The sequence below is a fragment of the Musa acuminata genome, chromosome BXJ1-3 (genome assembly GCF_036884655.1).
Source record: "Musa acuminata AAA Group cultivar baxijiao chromosome BXJ1-3, Cavendish_Baxijiao_AAA, whole genome shotgun sequence".
Lineage (NCBI taxonomy): Eukaryota > Viridiplantae > Streptophyta > Magnoliopsida > Zingiberales > Musaceae > Musa > Musa acuminata.
The window spans coordinates 7237140-7262505 of NC_088329.1; the positions used below are offsets into that span (position 1 = coordinate 7237140).

Genomic DNA, 25366 nt, shown 5'->3' on the forward strand with positions numbered 1-25366 from the left:
AGATCTATGTTCATGTGATCTGACATAAAATTTATCATATTTAAATTTTAATAAATTAATTAATTAGATGCATAATTTATCCTAATCGAAAAATATTTTTTGCCTCAATAAATCATAATCCAATTAAGTTAATAAGAAAAAATCTAAGAAAATGATTTAGTCTCACATTAAAAAGGAAAGAAAAACCTTTTGAGATAGTGATAACCACAACTTTTTTTGATAAATGAATAATAAAAAATATGCAATGAAACATTAATTTTAAGCAATATAAGATACACAAATTAAGACTCGCAGTGTACTGTGCCAAGTCAACGAACAGACCCCTCCAATGGCTTAGTCGTGATTACTTCCAAATCTGAGCCCAGACTCGGTCCATAGGAAGTCAAATCTTCGCTTATTCTTTGCTTAATGACAAAGGAAATAAAATAAAATTAATTATATATATATATATATATATATTTATATCTATAAAAGGAGAGTAATAATAGTTGGGGGAGGCATCGATCCGTTTCGCCGGTACGCGACGCTATCCCCCTTCTGTAAGAAGAGAAAGAGAGCGTGAGAGAGACTGTGGCGGAGTGGAGGGAGGGAGGCGACGATGGCGGAGCACGACGCGGAATCCAACGGCGAGCTCAACGGCCACGAGGAGGCCACCCACGACCTCCAGTCGCTTCTTGCCAGCGTTGGTCGGGACTTCCTCGTCCGCAACACCGGCGATCAGGTCCCCTTCCGTCGCCTTCTCGTTTCTATTCCTTCCTGCTTTACCATCTCGAGAATTTAGCGACTCGGCCGCCGTCGCCGCCCTCGTAGTGCTTCTTCTCAGTATCGTTTCTGCCCACGCACTGGCCTCGTTATCGGAGGTTCTCCAATGATCGGGTTCGGACATGGACGGTCGGGAATACCGTTTGCTTTCTTGGAAATTAATAGCGACCGCTATGTCGTTCTTTTTCCAGATTAAAAGACAGGGCCAAAAAATCTGACGGTCAACTTTTAAATTGTTGACTTTAAACATTATGTGCTTATCTTCAGTTATTTATTTCACTTTAATTTTATAAATTTAGATTAAATTAGCCACCAGGTCAAACACCCGCACTATGTTGGTTAAGCTAATGATGTCATTAGTTTCTTTTAGGCGCAATTGATGGACTTTGTTTGTATACATGTCCTAGTTCTGAAAATTCAATAAATTAATATAGCTTATATTTCGTGTCTCGTAGTTTTTATGCATAAAATATGCTATTATCACACTTGTTTGTGATTTTTATTCATGATATGAGATGTGTTATCTGTAATTTGAATTAATGCTTCCAACAACTTCAAACAATGGTCAAAATATGACATATGCAGTAGTGACATGTATCTATCCACAGATCATTTTTGCAGCTTTACATTCAGAGTATGATTGGAGTTTTATGATCTTACCTTTGTTTCTTTGAATGCTTGATCTTTTGGATAGATATCAAGTTTGTTCATGTTGCATTACGTAATGGTCTTAGAATTTACATAATATTGTTGATAAGTTCTTTTAAATTTTTTGTGGTTCTTTGTTATGGTTTCATATATTTAGCATGTAACTCATCTTAAATTTGGGTATACTATGTTTTCATCCACCATAAGTTTGATTATATTTCTTGAAATATATCACTTTAGTATTTTATTTTTGTAAAAATATAAAACCTGTATATATGTTTGCATATCACATATGCACCATGATATACACATCTGTATTTTAAACTTTAATTTAAATGATAAAATTAATCTATTATAAGAAGATAATTCTCATGTACAATTCTATACTTAGTGGAAGCCAAACATCAGATCTAGAATCCAATATTAAATAACTTTTTAGATATGGATCTATGGCCTTGTTAGATTAGAAATGAAAGCATATGACCATGACAAGAATAAGTAAAGAATGAAGAATACATCAAGAATGATCTATTAATCATTTTCTATGAAAGGTTACTTATTTAATGGCTTATCAAAAGCTTAGCAGATTTGTGTTCAAATATTGCTAGATACTTATCCTAGATTTGATAATAGATCCAATTAATTGTTATAGTTTAATTCATGCTTTTATACAATATACTTGTGAAATTATCTGTGTATTACATAAGATAAGTATTTCATATTTAAATGATAGTTAAAATCAACTATAATAAGATCATTGTCAATGGTGACTTTATATAATACATATAATTTTTTTTCTATAATAGAAACAACTAACATGCTAGGTGATAAGTCAAACATCAACTTTAGATTTTGATAAATGATAAATACTTAAATTTGGATTTAAGGTTTTATCGGATTTGGATTCTGTATTCCTTTATTGATCTGGATCTATATTTATGCGTAGTTGTATATGATGATGCTGACAGATTTTTGGCACATTCTTCCACAGAACATGTAAGGAACAAATTGACCTATCAGCAGTTTCCTATCAAGATTATTTTCTCAATGTCATATACGGTGGCACATTGGAGTGTCTATTATGGCTGATATATTTTCTGGTTTATATTAGCTAATAGCTAATATTCTATACTATAGTGTACCTTAAATCTTCCTTTTAGGTGGTCTTGGAAATTCAGTATGGGCTTATTCTTGACTCTGTAGACAAATAGACGAACCAGTAAAATGAATAAAATGGATGCTTTCTTCTTGTGTGTTTGGCCAGTGTTACGAAATTGGTGGAGTTTTGGGTGATTCCTTCAAATGAATATAGTTTGAATAGGCATTGGTAGGTAATTGGAGATTTTTAGTTGTGCTTTTTATGCTGATTTTCAGAATGATGACTTCTCAACTTTGAGGGTATTAATTAGTATATTTTGAAGATAAGAGTGGAGACCTGTGTTTGTGGTACTTGATGGATTTTGCATCTGATTGAGGATTTACTATCCATGTCATTTTTGCTTTTGATGGCCGTCATATTTTATTAATGCTAAGGGAAGGAACCATTTCATTAATCATATGGAGCAAAGCATTGCATGACACATGCTGTACTTGAACTGAGCTTGGTTTTCTCTTTGGCCTTCAATTGAATGTATCCTTTCTAAAATCCTTTAGTGAGCTTGGTAACTACAAGAAATCAGTTTTGTGCGCGTAGCAAAATTTATCCTGCCTAGGGCATCTTATAGTTTCACTTTCCCAGATATTAGTTTCATATATTATTCTCACTCCAATACGTGTTTAAGCTTTGCAGATAAATTGTATTGTATTCTGACATCGTGCTTCTATTTAAAATTCTTCAGGTGAAGATCAGCAATTTAGATGGTAAAATTGTTGGTCTTTACTTCTCAGCTTCTTGGTGCGGACCCTGCAAAAGATTTACCCCAAAACTGGTTGAGACTTACAATGAGCTATCCTCTGAAAATGGCAACTTTGAGATTGTTTTTGTCTCGGCTGATGAGGATGAAAAGTCATTTACTGATTACTTCTCTAAGATGCCATGGTTTGCAATTCCTTTTTCAGACTCCGATATCCGTGATAGACTCAATGATTTGTTTGACGTGGGTGGGATACCTTACCTAGTGATATTTGATGTCAATGGGAAAGTTCTTACAAGTGTGGGTGTTCAAGTGGTGAGGGATTATGGATCCAATGCTTATCCATTCACAGATGAAAGGATTCAAAAGCTGAAAGAGGAAGAAGAGGCTGCAAAACAGAATCAAACTCTTCGAAGCTTGCTTGTGTCCTCCTCTCGTGATTTTGTGATCTCAAAAGATGGAAATAAGGTGATTACTTCTCATTGATATTGGAGTTTTCTTTATATATAATATCTTAACTTCATCGATATGACCTTTAGCATATATGTCAGGTTCCTGTGTCTGAGCTTCAAGGAAAGATTGTCGGTATATTCTTCTCAATTAGCTCATTCAATTCATGCAGTGAATTTGCAAAATCACTTAAAGAGATGTATCTAAAACTGAAAGAAAATGGTGAGAACTTTGAGGTCGTACTAGTCTCCTTGGATGATGAGGAGTCATCTTATGAGCAAGGCTTTGCGGACATGCCATGGCTTGCAATTCCCTTCAAGGACAAAATCTGTGATAAACTAGTTCGCTACTTTGAGCTTGATTCCATTCCTACACTGGTTGTAATTGGCTCCGATGGGAAGACTCTAAACTCCAATGTTGCTGAGCTCATTGAAGAACATGGGATTGAAGCATATCCATTCTCTCCTGAGAAGTTAGAGGAGATTGCAGAAAAAGAGAAGGCAAGGATAGAAGCTCAAACTCTAGAATCACTTCTTGCTTCTGGAGAGCAGGATTATGTCATTGGAAAGGGCGGCATTAGGGTAAAAATCCTATATAATGTGTTTGCACTTTGCTCTTATTTACATTTGATCTATGGAAAAATATCTATTACAAAGCACAGATAAGAAAATAAGTTCTTGGTATGACACAATATGGATACACTGAAATATCAAATGTTTAAAAGAATAGCATACTATACAATATGATTGTGTTGGTAAATAATAATTTGAATGAACTGTATTATGTATAAAGAAGTTCTTTACTTATGTAGACGGTTAATTGATGCCAACATTAATGAGTAGTAAATAACAATTAAAGAATACATTTACCAATTCATCAAGGAAGAAATTGTTTCTTATAACCTTATGCTACAAAATGGACAAAAGGTAAACTAATGAGAACTTACACTGAGGGTCAATGAAATTATGATTATAGTTTCTTATCCATAAGTTTATTTCTGAATACAAATGACAAGAAATATTCAAGTCATATTTTTAAGGTGTCCATCATATTACATGAGATATCTACAAAGTACATCTGAAGTATTATTAAATGTCCAGTCTTTTATAATTATATGTACTGTATCTAATAGGTATCTGCAAAGTAACCAGTGGGCACTGGCATTCACCATATTGATCTGTGGCACGTGTCTCCCAACACCATGTATGCTTAAGTCTTAAAAAAGGTTTTACAGTACGTGCTGGCATATCATGTGTTGGTATGTCGAGACATACCAGCATGTTCTAGTACCCAAAACATCAAACTATGTTTTGAAGTGTTTGTGTTTGATGTGACTAAATTTGATGCCTTATGAATTTTTTTTCCTACTTGTATATGCAATCATGAATCACTGCTGATTATGTACTTATAAGTTTTAAGTGATCTTATTGTGACACACTTCTGACTACGTGTATGTGTTTGAATCAGTTGAAACACATCAATTAGATCACAAGTTTTTGGTTGCAAGTCATATGGCATCGACTTGCTCCATCCTCTTCCTACTTGTAAGAAAGGAAAGATGCTTCATAAATGATGGTTTCTACTTGATGATTAAATGAGTTGGAGCTTCCCCTATATTGAGAAATGCCTTCCTGCAGCAATGCCCATCACCATCTGGCTTGGTATGTGCCATCAGCATGGTTTCGTGCCAGGCCAGCATGCCGGCAGCTGCCAAAAGAGAAAGAAAAAGGAGGAAGCAGAAAAGTGTGGGAGCTTATGTGCTCAATGTCCTTCATGTTTCTTAACCTTATGAATGCTAGTTTATTTGTAAGTTTTGTTTCAGTTGCACTGCTGCTGAATAAACCAGAGAAAAATGATTTTGCCAGTTTTAGAAGTTACTGTGAAATGGTTGTATTGGGATGTAGTTTCATCTGGTTAGGCGTGTCAGCGAAACTGCTGTCCTTGTACTGACCAACAAGAAGGCACATGCCAATTTCATATGATTAAAGTAGGTTAGTCAGAATGGAGTTTGCCCTTAAAAATTGCCTTTTTATGGTGGTAGATCCTTGTACATATCAAATGCACATTGAATTGAATAACCTGGACTACTGTCTAGAAAAGAGCAGGCCAAGACAAAGGCTTTTCTTGTTTAATTATTAGAGGCATCAATAGGTGGGCTTGGGTTTCTTATGCTACTTGCTTTATTGGTAATTTAAATTATCATGTACTACTTAATTTTAGTGGTGAATCTCTCTGTCTCCTTTTCATTCTTCTCAATATAATAGGAAAGGTGAGGTATGAAAGGTGTTTTTCTTGATAAGCTGTATGATATTGGAATCTTCTAACTTATTTAATTGCTCTTATGGATTAGGTTCCAGTGTCTGAACTCGTCGGGAAGAACATACTTCTTTACTTCTCAGCACAATGGTGTCCTCCTTGTCGCATGTTTCTACCCAAGTTAATCGAGGCATACCACAAGATCAAGGAGAAGGATGATGCCTTTGAAATCATTTTTGTGTCGAGTGATCGTGATGAGAGCTCTTTTCATGACTTCTTTTCGGAAATGCCATGGCTGGCACTCCCTTTTGGAGATGAGAGGAAAAAGTTTTTGGCTCGCACCTTTAAGATCTATGGTATTCCATCGCTTGTGGCCATTGGTCCAACAGGAAAAACTGTCACCACGGAAGCAAGAGAGCTGGTAATGACCCATGGTGCTGCTGCCTATCCGTTCACCAAGGAACGAATACAAGAAATCGAGGCTGAGATTGAGGAGATGGCAAAGGGTTGGCCTGAAAAGCTTAAGCATAAGCTACATGAGCAGCATGAGCTTGTGAAGTCCCACCGCAGGAGCTACATATGTGATGCGTGCAACGAGGAAGGAAGTGGGTGGTCCTTCTACTGTGATGATTGTGACTTTGATCTGCATCCCAAGTGTGCATTCAATGATGACGAAGTGGCTAATGGAGTTGGTGATTCACACAGTGATTGCCCTGGAGAAGAACAAAGGGAGAATGGCAAGGAAGGATACATCTGTGATGGCGAAGTCTGCTATAAAGCTTGAGAGTGTCCATTCTCGATGGTTATTGAAGCTGCTTAAGTTAATCTATTGTTCTGTGTGCTTTGACATCTTTGTCTTCCTTTAAGGTATTGGAACTCCCAAATGGTTGACTAGCAATGTATGCCACAAATAAAATGGATCATTTTGTGTACTGGATTTGTATTGTTGATGTATAATTATCACTGCCTTCTCTGTGAAATGCAACTGTGTCAATTAAAGAAGATTTGGATGGAGAATACATCGAAATCGTTGGTAGTTGCATTTGTCAATGGAACATGATGGAAATTTCAGAATGCAGCCTAGATATATTGTGTGTGGCTTTGATTCTTTGGTTGCTCAAAACTTATCTGGTGTTTCCATGCTGGTGGTCAGAGGCTCTCTCCCTGATCTTTCTCTTGTTCTTGGAGAACAGGAATGGTTAAAGGTGGCTGTTTTGTTCTTGAGAGCAGCATGGTTAGGGTTTATCTACTGGCTTTCTCTTATCACTGACATAATTTCTGTGTATGAACTCCACATCCATATGAACATGCTCTTCTACTTCTCAGCACAAGTTTGATGTAGGCATTTGTTCTGCATCCAACACGGAGAACAAGGTGGTGAAGACGAGATCGAGAGGATGGAGAAACACGAAGAACTGGGTGGTGTCGAGAGGATGGAGAACGACAACAACATTTGCAATGCAAGTCCGCCGCAAAGTTTCTAAAAGCTGTTTAAATTTGCACAATATCTTGCTTTTGTGTATATTGTTTGTTCTAACAACAACAACAACAAAAAAAATCTATGTAGCAAATTCCAAATAACATATTTGCAACATCATCTACATGCATTGCTTGTATCAAGAAAGCCATTTTAAATTGGATCTTTTTCAACACTCGAAACATTGCATAGTTCGACTTCGTAGCAAAAACATTTCATCTTTATGCATCCAATATATTTCGCTGATACTGAGCATTCTTGGCTTAGTTGATACTATTTTGAACCACATAAATTGTGCAAGGAGAACTATCAAGCCTCTTTGGCATCCCTACTTCTAAACTTTCACTCATGTTCTATGCATCCTACATTTGGGGCACAACATAACAATCAACATTTCCAGGTCAACTCATCGAAGAGATTTTGGGAGTTTCTTCATCATAAATTAGCACCAAAATGATTCCTGGATTTTTAATTAGCTGATCGAAAACATGATCAGTGCCAACCGGTGACTCTTTGAATTATCCAGTTGACTGATGTAAAAGTTTACAACAATCCTTTGATGCAACAGCTAAAGATCAATCAAAAACAAAGAGGAACGAGAACTTGTATCACAAAGAAGGATGATGTTTAATCAAGCGCTTGAAACATGATCAGTGCCAACTGGTGACTCTTCGAATTATCCAGTTGACTGATGTAAAAGTTTACAACAATCCTTTGATGCAACTGCAAAAGATCAATCAAAAACAAAGAGGAACAAGAACTTGTATCACAAAGAAGGACGATGTTTAATCAAGTGCTTGAAATTTGCAAGCCCAAAATCTTTGTTTGCCACAGACACATGAGATGCCTTTTATAGGGTCCATTAGCAGCTATCTTCTACAGCCATCAAAAAACTCTCCAGAACATGGATCAAAACATTGATGTCTACCCCTTAAACAACATATTGCCGGTTCACGTAGTTTGACAACATTAGCATTAAAAGACAAATGAACGAGGTAACATCTAGCTGAGAGGGGTCGGTTAAGCAGATTTACTTCAATCGTATCCTCTTCTCCAGATTCTTGCCCGTGTGCTTCCTAGATTCTGAAGTTGTGATATTTGAAGAACCAGAAGACTGTGCCCTCCCCTTTCCGTTGACAAATTCCGAGAAGGATGGGATCGGAGGAAGATCAATCTTTTCGTTAGGATTCTTCATCTCTAGTGAACAATTAAAATTTTCTACTGGGGCATTACTATTAAGCTGGCTTTCTTTATGCACAGCTTCTGTAGTAATCCCATCCTGAAGCAAAGCTGAATCAGTACCACTTGGAAGATCATCCTGTCCATAACTGGAGCTAGTCTGGGTAGATTCATCACTAAGCCTGTCATATATCTGCTCAAAGCTGGAATTTGACAACCACCTGACTGTGGCAGCAACTTGCGAAATGTAAAATGTTTTCCCAACCTTCTCGTACTTCTTAAAACATTCCATTTCAAGGAACGCAGCAGAAGCCTCAGAGTCTATTCTGAAAGATGACAGAACAAGAAAGCCAAATTAGAGGAAAGAACATCCTTATGAGAACTCATAGTATTTGATCAAAAGTTTGGAAAAAATGGTGAAGGAAAATGAACTAATATAGGGTAGAATTGAGTAAACAAAATTATGCAACCAATCAAGCTTTTCCAACCAATCCAGAATGTGGTTACATAGAAAAGTAATTTGGCATTAATTACTTTCCTAGTGCCTATGAACATAAGAAATTAAAAAAAGTCGGTCTTATGTGGTTCTTTCTTTTGTTGTAGAAAAAAATTTCTGATTACAGAGGGATGAAAAGAGTGGAAGTTAATTATGGAAAATTTTAGAAATACAATTTCTATATCTGAAAAAAATCTACAAATAAGGTAATTACTCTTCTTGATACATAGACACCAAGACTAAGTTTGCATTGATTTCCAAGTTTCTATTTTTCAAATTGTAAATATCAAAACAGAAATACGCCAAATGAGTCCTTAAACATACTCATATGAGATCCAGGTATCTCACTGGCAATAGATACAGTGCATTTCAGGGGTATGGCAGGGCAAGTTTATGGAAGAACATATGCTTGATAAGGCTTTTGTTAAAAAAGAAAGTTGCTTACGGTAGCTTTCTGAGCCGTTCCTTGGTCTGCTTCAGAGCATTCAAAAACCTTTTTGTGCTTTCTTTTCTTAATGTGTCAGTAATGGTCTTTTTGTCGCTGCTACCCTGATAATCACCCAAGAGATGTGATACAGCCATTCGAAACGGTCAATCACATGCAAACCAGCAGTACTTATATTGCATTAATTTCATTAACTTCACTATCAAACAAGGAAGAGAGAAACTAGAAGACAAGTCTAGACAGAAAGGACGCATGCAGACTATACAACATATGAACACCATGTAGAGCTTGGTTTAGAATGTCCTTGTAAGAAATTAATGTGAACTTCTATCACACAGCTTTTAATCTTCTGAAATACCAAAAGTCTGATGGGTTGATGGCATATTTTCTCATTTTCAGATACTTAGAGGCCAGATCTGCCTGCCTCTGCATGTCCACATGTTTGTCAGAAATATGGTCTACAAACACCATTCATATGCTTACACTTACATCATAAAAAGAGTTATTGAAAATTTGAAATGATTTAGCTTATCATGAAGCATGTTATCTTACATCGTAAACTACAGCCAACACTTCTGCAGTTTACAAGAAAACACCAGACTAATCCATCTAATTTATGCAGCAGCCTCTGCAATAATGTGCCATCAGCCTTACCATGGTATTTTTGAAGGAAAAAACCCTCATATTTAAAACTATCCTCATTCACTGAACCTTCTCCCATCAATTCGATGGTCACTAAGTTCCCTAGGAAGTAAAAACTAATTCATAACTATGATTGATGGAGGTGGAGCCAAAATTTGGTGAAAGAATTGTAATCAACTTCCAGCAGGATAATAGAATCCATGGTGGGAACTAATTTCAAAAAGAGCAGTAAAGTATCCAAAAAATTAAGAAGTCCCAGGGGCAAAAGAGTTGCATTTTGGTCTATAGATAATGTGGTTGCAGTTTAATGACAAGGGCATTAAATTAAACGGAAAAGTTGGTCGCAGTTTATAGATAGTGTGGTTGCAGTATGTAATTAGTGATAATGATGGTGCACTCTGTGACTTATCAACAAGGTGTGAATTATATGCAGACAACTATAAAATGGTATTCAAGTCAAAGAAACTGGTCAATTTTGTGAAATATATTAAACCCTTCCAGCAGTGAAAGTTATGAAAAGCTGAAGCTCCAATGAACCACTATATTAAATAAAAGGAGTATTCGTACCTGCTTGCTTGGACCTTTACTCCGAAAATAAACCTCTTCTGCATGCTGCAATATCTTGAATTTTTCATCTAGTGCTGCATCTGTTGGCATCTTTGATCTGGTCATATTGCTAGCATCATCTGCTTCATCTGTTAGGTTAAAATAAACAGTTAAAAGATACATGTGCAATTCAAAAATATTTATAATTTCATAATGGTAAAGCTCAAATTTCTTATCCCTTTTGTGCAATAATAAGCCTTCTTTCTTCCAGAATATTTGTGATTGGATTCTTGGATTGAGCCACTCCAATTGTATAGTATACAAAAGAAAGAAAACAAACGGCTTCTTTGTTTCAGAAGAATAATCCCATTTAATAAGCTATATTATTTGCCAAAACCTAAACCATAGAGCTTAAAACCACTGAGAAGTACTGGAAGCAAACATGAGCTAGATAGTAGCTCCTAGATGACTGAAAATAAGATATATTAACAGAAAAGTTTGAGCTTTAACCATGAATGGATGTATTACCTTCAGAATTTGATATTTCTTCACCCAAGTAACTATCCTCATTTTCTCGATTCCAGAATTCTGTGCTCTGACCTTCTGAAGTGCCATAGGTTGTGCTGGAAACAACCAAGGGACAGTCAATTATGCATAAATCAACCAGGCGAATAACTCCTAATTGAGCTTGTTAGAATAAGTATGGTTTTGAGTCTAGGCCATGCCATACAATGACTGGCTAAAGTTATATCCTTCAAAAGTAAGAGAGCTACTATAATGCATAATTATGGTTAGACATATGGGATACTGATATGACTGCAAATTTAACAACATGGCAAACCTCAATAAAAAGAGCATATGGGACAGCATGCATGAGGCAATACAAGATATCTTTATTATATAATGTCATAACTGACATTTTGCGTTCAAATATATAGAACATTATAATGTGCATATAAATTAAACATTTGTTGTTATGTTTTTTTATAAATTTCACACATGATGATCATAGATTGTGTAAATCATACTAGATGTAAAATCATAATATTGTATAGAAAACAATATTAAAAATTCATTCTAATTGTGGATGTGCAGTTTGCATAATAGTGAAAGCAACAAACTATGCTCAAACACTTTATTTAACTGATATTTGAACTTTTTAACACTAACACAATACCTTTTAATGAAAATAGGAAAGAGCCTGGCCTTTTTGTGAGAATAATGTATGCGCTGAAGATCCTCCAACTTCTGCACTACTAGGTTCGGATGTTTGCACGAATCACATGTTTTTTGGCATAATGATGTTGATATCTACTTAACCATCAAATGTTAGTTAATTACAAATTAAAATAGGATCCAGACTGGAATTTATCAAGTATGTGGTGTTGATAAGCTACATGGTAAGAACCTGTTCACCAAAACTTTCAAGAATCTTTTTTCTCCGGCAACCAGAACCTTCACAGTATTCCACCATCTGTATATTGCAGCAATGCAATATTCTTTAACTAAAATTTGAGAAACGTACAAATTGTCCTTCCAGAACAGTTAATACACCTGATTGAATGCAGCAAGGGACTTCTCTGACAAGCCATTTGAGGAAGTTGAACATTCATTATTTTTCCCAATAGCATTACTCAGAATGAATTCCTATTACATAGAGAACAGACCATTTAGAAGTGGTGATCTCCATTAGGCATGAAATAGGGTATCTGGTATAATCACCATTCTTTTGCAATCATCCAATCCATAGTATAAAATACTCCTCGAAGACGACTGATCACGGCCAGCTCTTCCAGACTCTTGGTAAAAGGCTTCCATTGATTTTGGTATATTGAAGTGACAAACAATGCGAACATCCTTTCTATCTATACCCTATAAGTAACAAAATGGACAATGTGGAGCGAAGCAATTTAGTACTCAAACCAAGACAAAGAAACTTGTATAAAATTAAATACTCAAGGCGTTCATAGTTCATACCATCCTGTGCCAAACCCGAAGTGTAAAAACCCCAAATTTTTATGATTGGACACGAGCAAGCAACCGCAACAGACACAGTAGACAAAATGATGAGATGACAGATTTTCAGTAAAATATGAAATAGTCTGAATGCAGAAACTAAAAAGAACACCACCACTGAAGCTAGAATGTAGATTATCAAGATCAATTTATATTTAAATTGTTTTCAACTTATAGGATGAGTTAAGTCATCCTTCAGGTACAATGTCACCAATACCTGGTAATTCGAAATCAACAAACATAATATAATCTTAAAATTTACTATTTGAGGTCCTTGATGTTGTGCAATGTCAACCTAAAATTTACTATTCAGCACAAGTAATGGTGAGATTCTGTATAGGCAATATAATAGGTTTTATCAAACAAACATAACTATAAGTCTATAACATTCTAAAGACATGGAGGAAAAGAAAAAGGAGTATGGTCAAAGCAACAAGGTGTGTATTGGGACACCCTCAGATAATAATTAAACTTAATGTATGTTTTTCTTAGCAAAAGATTAATCTTCTTTATCCTTAAAAAAGTAGAAATTATAAAGAAACAAGGAACCAATTACCTTGGATATTAGGGAAATTCTCAGAATTCTCCCCATAACTATCCTTATTCAATCTTAAAAACCAAAAGTTAACCAATTCATGTCCATTACCTTTGGCCTTAATGGGGTATTTCATATAGAATAGAAACATCATTTTTCAAGCTCGATGGGATATGACAAACTAGCTTGGTATAGAAGGTTCCAGACTCAATCATATTCCATTGCCACACATCAACAATCTTGAAGTCGGTGAGTAAATATAAGAACTCCTTAGGATAGGTTTCAAAACAAGCTATCAAAATAACTTTAATAAAGACCGACAATCAAGCAGAAACCCTTGATTAGTGCACTTCTGTGAAACAAGCCAAGTAGTTTTCCTTTTGTTTACAAGTAAGAGAATTCACCAGAAGTACAACAGAAATGTTACTTGCTGATTGAATAATGGATGCAAAGTCGCAGTACAAGAGGGCATTGGCTTGAAGTCATAACTATCAAGAATGGTTAGAAGTTATATCAATGATCTTATGGGTACCCCTAGTGAAACTTAATATATTGCTCGAAGTTGTATATGAAAGTTCACATCAAAATGGTATAGTTGACATCTTAACGCATTTATGCCCTGGTTTAATTAACTTAGTTTCAGTTACAACTTCTCATAGAGGCCCTGGTTTGGAGATGTGGAGTCATTGAGGAAGTTGAACCCACAGTTCTCAAATGATTTGCATAAAGGGTCTCATCATAATTGTTATTGTATTACCTATGAAAGATCCAAACAAGTTAATTCAGACAAAAGACTATACTACTTTGCTGCAAGATGAACCAATTAACAATACAATCACATCCAGGAAATTAAACGCAGTTCAATAAGCAATATATCAAATAGATTTACTAAAGGTATTAAGACGATTGATACCCGAAAGCTACTGTTGCAACAACAACCTCAATTTTGGAAGATAGCCAGTCATCCAACACAGTAGACCGCAATTTGCTACTCAAACCAGCATGGTAAACTAAAACAGAGAGAAAGCAAAAAAGAATACATCGATGTTATTATTAACAAAGATCCTTGATGGTTAACATTCAGACCTTACAGACATACCTGCTGATGAGATACCATGCTTTGATAGGTGAGATGATAAATCATCACAAGTGGAACGCTCATGACAATAAACAATCGAGCAAACATTTCCACTAGATTTTAGTAGATTTAACAAATCAGCATAGGTATCTTTCAAAAGATCTTTGTAACGAACTGCAACAAATAATTATAAATTAGATAGGTCTAAATTCTGGTTAAAAACAGAATGTAAACAATAGGACAAACAAAAAGAGGGGAAAGACGGCATACTACTATAGTTTTTTCCAATCATCTTCATGATTAACATGATCATCAGAAAATGAAGAGAAAAGAAAGAAATTATAAAACTTAAAAAGCAATGACAATAAATGTTGTGGAATCATGATGAGTTCCTGAATGAAAAGCTTACTTTGAGAGCTATATTTAAAACATATAAGATATAGAAAGCACTACAAATATTACTGAAAATTCTGAAAGGAACTAAAAATGCAACCAAAACAAAGATTTGTAAACAAACTAAAAGAGAATGTCATTGATCAAAAGACAGTGACCTAATGATATTACCTTCATAATATATATTAGGACGATTGAATGAAGCACTTAGGACTAATGGTTGATGAAGGCACAAGGAACTTATCACATCTTTCTGAACTCTGCATCGCAGAAGAACCCAGTTATTAACAATGCCAAAATAGTGTAATGATGTATGCAGTACAAACTATACCTAAATGATTAAGAAAGTCAATATACAAAGTAAAGGATAAATCATCTATCTAGATTACTGGACTTTGCCTCAGGTCTAAATATCAGAGTTATTGATTCATGCTAACGAAGATAAATGAGGCTTAATATTGGAAATCTTTATATTATTAGATGGATTCCACATAAAAGTCTGATTCACAGAACTGGCATGCTATGTATATAGGCTTGATACATCATAAAACAGTCTAAACATACACCCACAAGTCCTGACAAAATGGATCAAGTTATTTTCTGTGACAAAAGAACAAGAATATTCATAAAGTCTCAGATATAGAACCTGGAAAAACATATAGAAATTGAGAGAGAGAGAGAGAGAGAGAACACAAGTAATTTTTCATTATAAGCTTATGCATAGTTTGAGGAGTAGTAATTAGCCAAACCAAAATTTTCATATGGCTTAGATCAATAGTGGCAGTAGATAAATCCTCTTACATTTCACCAGAAATCCCATGTGTCATTGTTTGAGTTATTAAGTATTACTTGATTAATCAGACTGCAATTTTTCAGACAACCTAAATCTAGCAGCCCTTGAAGATAATGGCAAAAATCAACTACAATTGCCAAAAAGAACAAAAAAGATATACTATGACGCCAATCTCAAGTTCTTTAATTGGAACATGGTACATTGCTGGCAATGGACTTACCATACATGCCACTTAGCAAGAGTCTGCCAACCCACACAAGTACTGTCTAGCATGGTACTGCACACCATGCCCATGTATGGTACATGTGAACTGGCATGAATCAAAGGTGACATACATGTGCTAATTCTTGATCAATCTAGTTTGAAACAATTCAAACCTACAAATAATTAAAACTTAGGAATTAACATGGGATAAAATTGATCCAATCAAACACCTGTCATACTAGAAATCAATCTTATAGGGAACTGCAAATAATTGAAAATAAAAGTGCAATTAAAGGAATTAACCTATAAAAGCAAACAGGAAAAATGTATCTTTTTGGTAAATACAAGAAATTTTTCACTCACTTAGGAACAGCTGTGGCTGTCAGAGCTAATATAGGAACACCTGGAAAATGGCTCCTTAAAGAAGATAATTTGCGAAAGCTGGGCCTGCATTTCAAGTAAGCAGGCATGATAAAAATATTAGTAGGCTATTCTAGACTTTGAATATTATTCTTATTCTTCAAAACTTGATTAATAAGTAGAATAATCACTATGCAGTACTCCAGGTTGATGATATTTATTACTAACCTGAAATCATGGCCCCATGATGAAATGCAATGAGCCTGAACACATATAGAATGGGTAGGTAAGGGTCACAAACAACAATTAGAAGCTACAAAGTAATAGAAGTCCAATTAAATACTGAATTTTCAAACCTCATCTACTGCAAAGAGACTCAAGAGCCCTCTATCATAAAGCTTTGTTAGCTTGGCCATGAAACTAACAGTTGCCACCAACTCTGGAGTCACATACAACAATCTAAGAGAAGGCTTTCCAGAATTTAGGTCCTCATGGATCTGGAGAGCAGCAACAAAAAAGATGTCTTAAAATAGAAAATGAAGTAAAACTTATTGTGAATGATTTTCTGGAATTCTGCTTCACCAATCATATTCACTAATATCAACATAAAAGTTGTATTCTTAGAAACTCAACTGTATAAGCCTGGTAAGTTATTTTTCTTTCAAATGGTTACCAGAAAAATCTTGAAAGCTTAAGATTACTATTGCATAGATTTCTGAAGTCCTCGTATCATCACCAGAAAAGAAAACAAACAAATATCGCTATCAACATACAGACACATCAAGTAGATGCACATAAGAGAACTGTAAATTCTAAAATTAGGATGAATACCTAAATGTTGCAAAATATCTAAAGCTTGTTTGTCTGAAGCATAGAAACCAGAAAAAATCTTCTTCATATTACAGGGTCCAACAAAGGTACTGATAAAAAAATAATTAATGAGCATGCAACAACATTGCCTATTGCAACCCATGACAAGTATTCAGATTAACTCATCATACTGCTCCCCACATGATGCATCATTGCGTGGTTTATGTAACTTCTAGCAATAAAACTTCTCATACCGTCACTTGCAATTTTTTCCATTTATAGGACATGACATGTTATCACAACCTTCTTGACATAAGCACAATGCCAAGTTGGAAAAACAAAAAACAAATCGGAGACACAATCATTGGTGAACATAATTAGAAAAACAGAAGAGTGGCAGTCAATGACTGAACAAAGACACAGCCACATAGGAGTTAAAAACTAATGTTTATCCAATTTGTTGAATAATAAATTCATCAAAAATAGGAATTTCACATAGATTTGTCTCAGTTTCAAATCTTCTAAACTCTGTAACATAAAGCCCAAGACTGAAATAGCTAGGTACTGGCAATTAGTCATAAGACCGATGACAATCTTATACAGTTTCTTCCTCAGGAACTACAGTTCCTGTATACTTTGAAACATGATAAAACAGCTTTAATGACAATAGACTACAGTAAAACAGAGGTACCCATGAAAATAGCCGACTTAAAGATGAATGTGTAATGCAATTCTTTACCTTCTGTTTAACATGCACAGCCTGTGTAGAGGAGAGAAACTCAGCAGGAATTCCTTTCTTCCTCAAGGTTTCAACCTGGTTTTCCTATGAATGGAAACAAAGATTAAGTCACAACAAATGTTAAAATTGGAATAAATAAGAATAGTGGACATGCTTACCATCAGTGCTGCACCAATGAAATGAAAAGATCAACAAGAAATTGTCAGATAGAGTACCAAAAATAAGAAAATTAGCTTTTTTTGAGCTACCAGTAGCCTATGTAAATTGTGCAACGGACATATAGCATTTACCAATCAAGGGAGAGATCACAAGCACAATGCCCAGTTTTGCTACTGCTGGAATCTGATAGCACATAGATTTTCCTCCTCCAGTTGGCATGAGACAGAAACAGTCCCTTCCTGTAAGGTCAATCAATAATACAATTATGGACTCTACACTCTAGAGTGCTCAAATATGACAGGTCTTTAAGTAGGTCACATTTGTGTCTCAAATGGTATCAGAGCAAGCTCAATAATCTTGCAAAAAGTGTTCTCCTATATAACTCATTACCTGAATTTCACATTTGATTCCTATTTTATCCTCCTAATTTTGTTATTCTTTCTTCGATGTCCATGGACCATCTAATCACGATGATTCAAGTGACTACAAATCTGAGAGCACTCAGTAAAGAAACTAAGTTGGCCATGGTACTTAACTAAATGACATCGCAAGATACGAGGTTTGAGAGTTCTATTATTCTTCCTACAATGCTCCACTATAACAAATTATTATATCATGACGGTTCAAGTGGCTAAAAATTTGTGGTCACTTTGTCAAATGAAAAAATCCTAGTTGATCAAGGTACAGAATAGTTGTTGCATCAAGGAGCAGAGTGTGGTCCAATCCCAGTGACATCTCATTGCATGAGGTCTAAGAATTGGTTTTCATAAAAATTTAGTGATCAGAACCATGAAAATGATCAGAACAATTAAATAAAAATTGAATACAAGGACATGATTATTAAAAAAAGAAGTGCCTATTTGCACATATGACTAAAAAAAATAAATGTTGAATATTACATTGGGTCTTTATGTTAACACCACCAATGTTGGTCCTAAATTCAGATGAAAAAGGTGGAGGGTTGTATTAGGTTACTGACAACATCAGCATAAAACTTCTTCAAATCTCATGAACATGGATCTTAACCAATTTCAATATAGGGCTAAGTCGTCACACGGAAGTGACATGAGGCACATTCACCATCTGGTGTCTGAAAAACGATGGGCTAGGAGGTCGTCCAAAAGCAACCATCACATCGATGTTTGAATGTGGCGCAAAGTAGGGTAAGAATCTCTCATTATTTCAGACCAATGTGAATAAAAAAGTTAGCCCAAGAAAAGAGGATTAAGTTATCAGCATAGAATATATGAACACTTTCAAGAAAGGGACTAGAGTTGGTAGGATTATTACCGCAAGAAGAATAAACATTATTTGCTTATAAGACTAAGTGGGTAGGCAAGAAGTCCAAAAAGATTCATGGTATTAGATTTAAAATTTAATTTTTTGAAAAAGTTAAACACAAAAATGGTATAGAAATTGTTGTTTATAAGGTTCTTAAGTTATAGATGTAAAAATATTAGAGATAGAAATATAGTTCTAAACCCTGTTTTGAATGCTAAAAGTTAAATCCCTTCAGTTGGACTAAATAATCAAACCAAAAGAGAATTTTAGGAAAACTTAGATTATAGCATTCGACAAATACCTATAACCGAAGAACTTATGATGGGAGGAGATTTGAATAGTCTTGTAGGAAAATTGTATAGTAGATTTAAAGAGGTACAAGCGGCCTTGGTCACAGGGAGAGAAATGAAGAGGGTGGTCTAATCTTGGTTTTTGTGCCACTTCATATGATATCATAATTGTATATAAAAGAAGAGAGATGAATACTTGATTATTTATAAGAGTGGTACCAAACTACCAATTATAATCAGATAAAATATTTTCTCACTAGAAAGTTAAATAAAGTATATGTAAGAATTGTAAAATTATACCTGCTGACAAGGATTATAATTTCGTACCATACCGCTCGATATATATATATATATATATATATATATATATATATATATATATGTGTGTGTTAAAAGAAAAAAGGCGACATCGCCTCCTTTATCTGCCTGTGTGGGGAGAAGAAACCGAGGTTCCCTTCTCCCCATGCAAAAAAGGGCAACGAGTTTACGTCGCCGCCTCGTTTCTTCTGTCCACGTGGGGAGAAGAAACGTCCCCGCGATGTTGTTGAGGCTTCTTCTCCCTGCATGGATGAGGAGAAGTCGTCGACTACGCCGAGACCTTGTCGCAGACGAGGAGGAGGCGATATCTCATCTGCAGCGTTTGGTGAGGGAGGGCGACAATGGATCGGGATCGTCAAGGGAGAGCGGCGCCGGATCTCCAGGTTCTCCCTTCTCTTCTCCCTCGCTCTCCCTCAACTAATACCACCTAGTAACGCGTAGCGACGAACGAAATCGACTGTCACCAGTTATTTAAAAAGCGCCATGCACCAAGGTCCAAAAACGCCTGAGGCGCTAGGCGCTCGCCCGAGCGAAGCGAGACACTAAAATATAAAAATATATAATATAATTAATAAATATAATTATTTAAATAAAAAAAATATGCTATTAAATTAAGAAAATCGGGTACAAAATCACAATGTCACATTAATAAAAAAAAGTCTCAAAAATTAAAACAATAAAATTTTACATCAAATCTATTGAGTTGCTCTGTACACTTGACATTTATTCTGAAAACCCAACAATAATTTTAAATAAATAAAAATTAATAGTATTAAAATCAAAATAATATATTATTAATCTAATAAATAAAAATACTATTATTAGTATACAGTTAGCAGTATACTGTTAATATACTATTAACAATATAGTGAGAAGAGTGTGAGAAGACCGAAGCTGTTGAGGCAACGACAATGGTATCTGGAGCGGAAGCGACGACGGCAGCGAGAGCGACGGCAGCAGCGAGAGTGACGAGCGACGGCGGGAGTGGGAGCGGGATCTGCGAGCAGCGAGCGACAGCGAAGCGGCGAGCAACAGCGGGAGCGACGACAACAGCGGCGAGCAGTGATTGTGGCAGCAGTGAGTAGCAACAGTAGCGACAAGCAGCGACAACAGAGAGCAACGACAGCGAAGAAGAAATCTAGGCGGCAAAATCGCGAGTGTTAGGGTTGGGGAAGTCGAGGAAATCGCAAGAGGGAGCCTGATATCGGTGATTTAGTTGGTTCGATTGAACCAACTAAAGCACCGACGAACCAACTAAATCACCGAAGACCAACCAGACCTAAAAATCTAGTTTGGTCACCTGGTTTAACCCAGGCGCTCGCCCGAAGCGCTCGGCACCTGGGCTCGGGCGAGCGCCGAGGCGACGTCTCTTTGAAGCGCGTCGCCTGGAAATGAAGCGAGGCGCTCGGGCCTCGCCTCGCCCAAGCGCCTAGGCGAGCGCCCGAGCGCCTATTGTAATCACTGACCGTCACCAACCAATTTAGGGTGGTAACAAGACATAAGCAGCCCCAATCGACAATCGCCCGATACGGGCGGTATTATTCGAAATTAAAATCCTTGCCTGACGAAAGCTTGATGAATTAACATAAGTTGATAGTATTAGATATTTGTCAAAGAAAATGAAAGAAGAAAAAGTTAATAAAAAATTTATAGAGACTAGATGGTAGAATTTTAAAGATAATAATATAAAAATATTTAAAAATAAGATGAAAAGAAAGATGATTTGAAACTTAAATGAGATAATATTAATATTATTTGGACTACAACGGCTAATATTATTAGGAGCTTAACAAAGGAGATTCTTGATGATGCTAAAGGTTAGAAGTATAACTTTAAGTGAGAGTTGGCGACCGTGTGAGAAAGTTCAAAAAGTAATTATTATTAAAATATCATGCTTTAAAGATTGATAGAATTATAAAAGTGAGGAGAAATTTAAAAGATATATAGAATCTTAAAAAGAAACTAAAATAGTGTTAGTATGGCAAAATATGAAACTTAAGATAATTTTTATAATAAATTAGGTAATAAAGATGGGAATATATATATATATGTATCGAATTCCTAAAACTAAGAAAAGAAAGTGTAAGGATTTAGATAACACTAGATGCATTAAAGATAGAGATCTTATTCTTTTATAAATTAACACAGTTAAGGAAAGATGTAGAAATTATTTTTATAAATTATTTAACAATATTCCACAAATGATTTAGCTTTAACGATATATAATAGTGGTAGATTAGTAATCATAGATTTGTTCGTAAAATTAGAGCTAAACTACGCCTAAAAAAAGATGAAAATAGCTAAGAGTGTGAGATCTGATGGTATCCCTAATTCCCTATCAAGGTTTCGAAAAGTTTAGGAGATCAAAGAATATCTTGGTTAACTAACTTATTTAATAAAATTTTGAGATTTATAAAGATATTAAAGGAAGAGATTTTTGGTGCCAATTTACAAGAATAAGGGTGATATGTGAAATCATTCTAATTATAAAGGAATTAAAATCATAATTGCACTATAAAACTTTGGGAAAGAGTTATTGAAAATATGATAAGATTTAAAACAAATATTTTTGAAAATCAGCATAGTTTTATGCTTGGAAGATCAACAATAGAAACTATTTATTTACTAAGATAATTAATATAAAAGTATAAGGAGAAAAGAAAGATTTATATTTTTTTATTTAGAAAAAGCCTATGATAAAGTTACTAAAGATTTATTATTATGGGCTTTAGAAAACAAATTTGTATCCACTAATTATATTAAAAATTATATTAACATTATTAAGGATATATATAATAATGTAGTCACTAATATTAGAACTATAAGAAGTTTGTCTAGTGAGTTTTCTATTAGTATAGGACTACATCAAGGACCCGCATTAAGTCTCTATCTTTTCTAATTGATGATATTGTCATGATTTATAAGAGTATAGAACGAATTAATACTAAACTTGAGTCATGCACTAAGAATATATGAGATGGAATTTTAGTACTACTAAGAATAGATAGAAGGATATAATTAAGTTGAATGGGAAAGAAATTTCATTAAGTAAAAGCTCTAGGTATCTTGGATTAATTATTCTACAAAATGAAGAGATCAATGAAGATATTATTCGTAGAATAAAAATAGAATAGTTAAAATGATTCTTATGTGATCATCAAATACCTTTGAAGTTCATAAAAAAATAATATAAAATAGTTTTTAAACTAACAATGCTTTATAGACCTGAATGTTGACTAGTTAAGAAACAACATATAAAAATATATATATGTCGTTGAGATGAGAATGTTGTGGTGTGGTGAATATCTACAACTCCTAGAAAAGATATGGAAAAATATATTTTTATTTATAAACGATTATGTATCACTTTAATAGAAGATAAAATGAGGGAGAATTGTTTAAGATGGTATAGAATGACTATATATGTGATAGTTAGAAGAGATGAAATGACTACTATTAGTGGTATATGATGAGAGATCAATGAAGACCTAAAAAGATTTTAATAGAAACTATAATAAAGATTTAGATACTCTTAACTAAACATATGACGTTTTACTTATCTCAATGATGGCAAAAGATCCATGCAACCGATCCAAATAGTTGGGACTTTATAGCTTCATTGTTGTAGTACTTTGGGCCCTACATTGAATCAAGATTTAGATCTCATTGAGCCTAATGTTAAGGTTAAATGGAATTGCATTAGTCTAAATTAATTTTTATATCTTATAAGTTTACTTGAGTCAAAATTGGATCAAAATTAACTCACATAGCTAATTCTTGTTTGAATTGACTAAGTTGATAATGAAATATAATCTATGGATTTAATCTTTTCTGCTTCACTTTGTTCTTCTGAGAATCATAACTAATATGACCCTTAGCAAGAATATTTGTTTGCAGATGGTAGATGGGGAATAAAGAAAGCTGTAGTGTTTATCATAAAAGGAATCCTAGTAGGCTTGTCATAACCCTTCATCTGGAATAACTTTAAATACCAGAGTTATGACACAAATTACAGTTGTAATTGTATTCATTTCAGGATCAACAGAGATTCCAGTTGCTAGCTTTTATACATCTTAGTCATTTGTTACACACCATTCAGATGGTAGACTATTTGTAATCCATGTCATAAGGACTATAACATTTAGCCTTATCATATAATTTTTCCCTTCCAATTTGTATCCTTTAATTTTTCTTCCTTCATCAAAGCCTTTCATGTTCTCTTGCACACAATTATTTAGTCTATATTAATTATCCTTGATTAATCTGTTGTCATATCATTGTAATTCCCTACATTTCAGAATGAAAAGGTAACAACCTGGCATGCATAACAACAGGACTTTGGATATGGAATCCCTATGCACAAGCTACCAATCTTTGTGTAATAACATCAGTGAAAAACAAGCATTCTTCCATTTCTCAATATACCAATGAAACAACATAAACAAAATGCAGAACTAGCTACCTGACAAAACCGCATTAATGGCCTGCAACTGTTTTCCCCTGAACTCAGAGTAGCCAAAATAATGTTTTAGAAGCTTCTGTAAATCTTCTTTTGCAAGAATTTTATTTCCAGAACCCTTCTCATTTTTCACAGGAAGGATTGACTTCTTCATTACAAGCTGCATGACCAGAGAATGAACTCTATATAAAGATCAATTTACATATTTATTTCAGAATGTCCACATAACTTGGACATGTATGTCAGTCAAACTTTTCGACCATAATGCACACCAACTTCGTGAAACCCAATTTAACAATAAAAAGGTGCACTTTAAGTAACAGGAAGACTACACATTTGGAAGTATCGAATATTTATGTCACGTGTACAAAATAAATCAAATTGAACATAGAGATTTATGCAGAGATTGATGAGCAAAGATTATGGACTTCGTCTGGTGAGACCTCCACACTGAGAAGAAAGAACTGAATTCCACTAGCTTTACGGATAATAATATTATCAATAAACCATCCAACCTTAATGGCGCAACACAAAAGCCTAAAAGGGTGCCTTGTAATCTGGCTAAGCTATCAAATGAAGGCACCAAAAGAACATCAATCTATCAGGAATATTCGGTGAGAGGTGTCTAAGTATTATCATTTGAGCACATTGTTGCAACATCTCCAAGAGTGTGGATTGAGTTCTTGAAACAGAGAAGTGTTCTTCGCTCATACTTTTTCGTCCACCTGTGATTCCTTAAAGGAAAAAAAGAAAAAGTAAAAAAAGAATCTAATGCCTATGAAATCTTCTCAGTCAAAGCTTGCTGGGCCATCACCAGCATTTGCTCCGTTTCCCGTTTCCGTTTTACCGTAAACCTCAACGATTAAATGCATAGAGAAAAGATAAAACTTGAAGAGAGAAGGAAAAACAAACCCTAGTGATGTTTCTTACTGTAGCAGCTTTGAAAATCTACGAATCATCTCAATAAGAAGACATTCATTCTTTAACTGAGAATTACAATCTGAAGCATTAAAATGAGTCGCCATTTGCCGCATTGGCTGCAACATACAAATCTCACCTAAAGATTCAACCTCTGTGCACAAATATCACAAGAAAATTCAATCTGCAACGCAGGAAGAACGGACAATAGGTGCGCCAATCAGCGGAATACCAACTGGCGAGTAGAATGATCGAAGGA

General features: G+C 34.8%; 2 protein-coding genes across 2 annotated transcripts; one reads left to right on the top strand and one right to left on the bottom strand.

Annotated features, from left to right (window-relative positions):
• Nucleotides 1–485: 485 nt before the first annotated feature.
• Nucleotides 486–6901, top strand: LOC135619737 (probable nucleoredoxin 1). The gene is made up of 4 exons (XM_065122017.1): nt 486–721; nt 3249–3731; nt 3815–4294; nt 6064–6901. Exons 1-4 carry the CDS (start codon nt 599–601, stop codon nt 6751–6753), a joined length of 1776 nt encoding a protein of 591 aa, XP_064978089.1. The 5' UTR covers nt 486–598; the 3' UTR covers nt 6754–6901.
• Nucleotides 6666–24355, bottom strand: LOC135636065 (ATP-dependent DNA helicase Q-like 3). The gene is made up of 18 exons (XM_065147611.1): nt 24193–24355; nt 17841–17848; nt 17683–17766; nt 16490–16630; nt 16362–16396; nt 16137–16220; nt 14948–15036; nt 14405–14557; nt 14219–14315; nt 12732–12735; nt 12477–12626; nt 12309–12401; nt 12163–12228; nt 11932–12065; nt 11283–11377; nt 10776–10903; nt 9567–9670; nt 6666–8951 (listed from the first exon to the last, which is right to left on the bottom strand). Exons 1-18 carry the CDS (start codon nt 24353–24355, stop codon nt 8477–8479), a joined length of 2103 nt encoding a protein of 700 aa, XP_065003683.1. The 3' UTR covers nt 6666–8476.
• Nucleotides 24356–25366: the final 1011 nt, after the last annotated feature.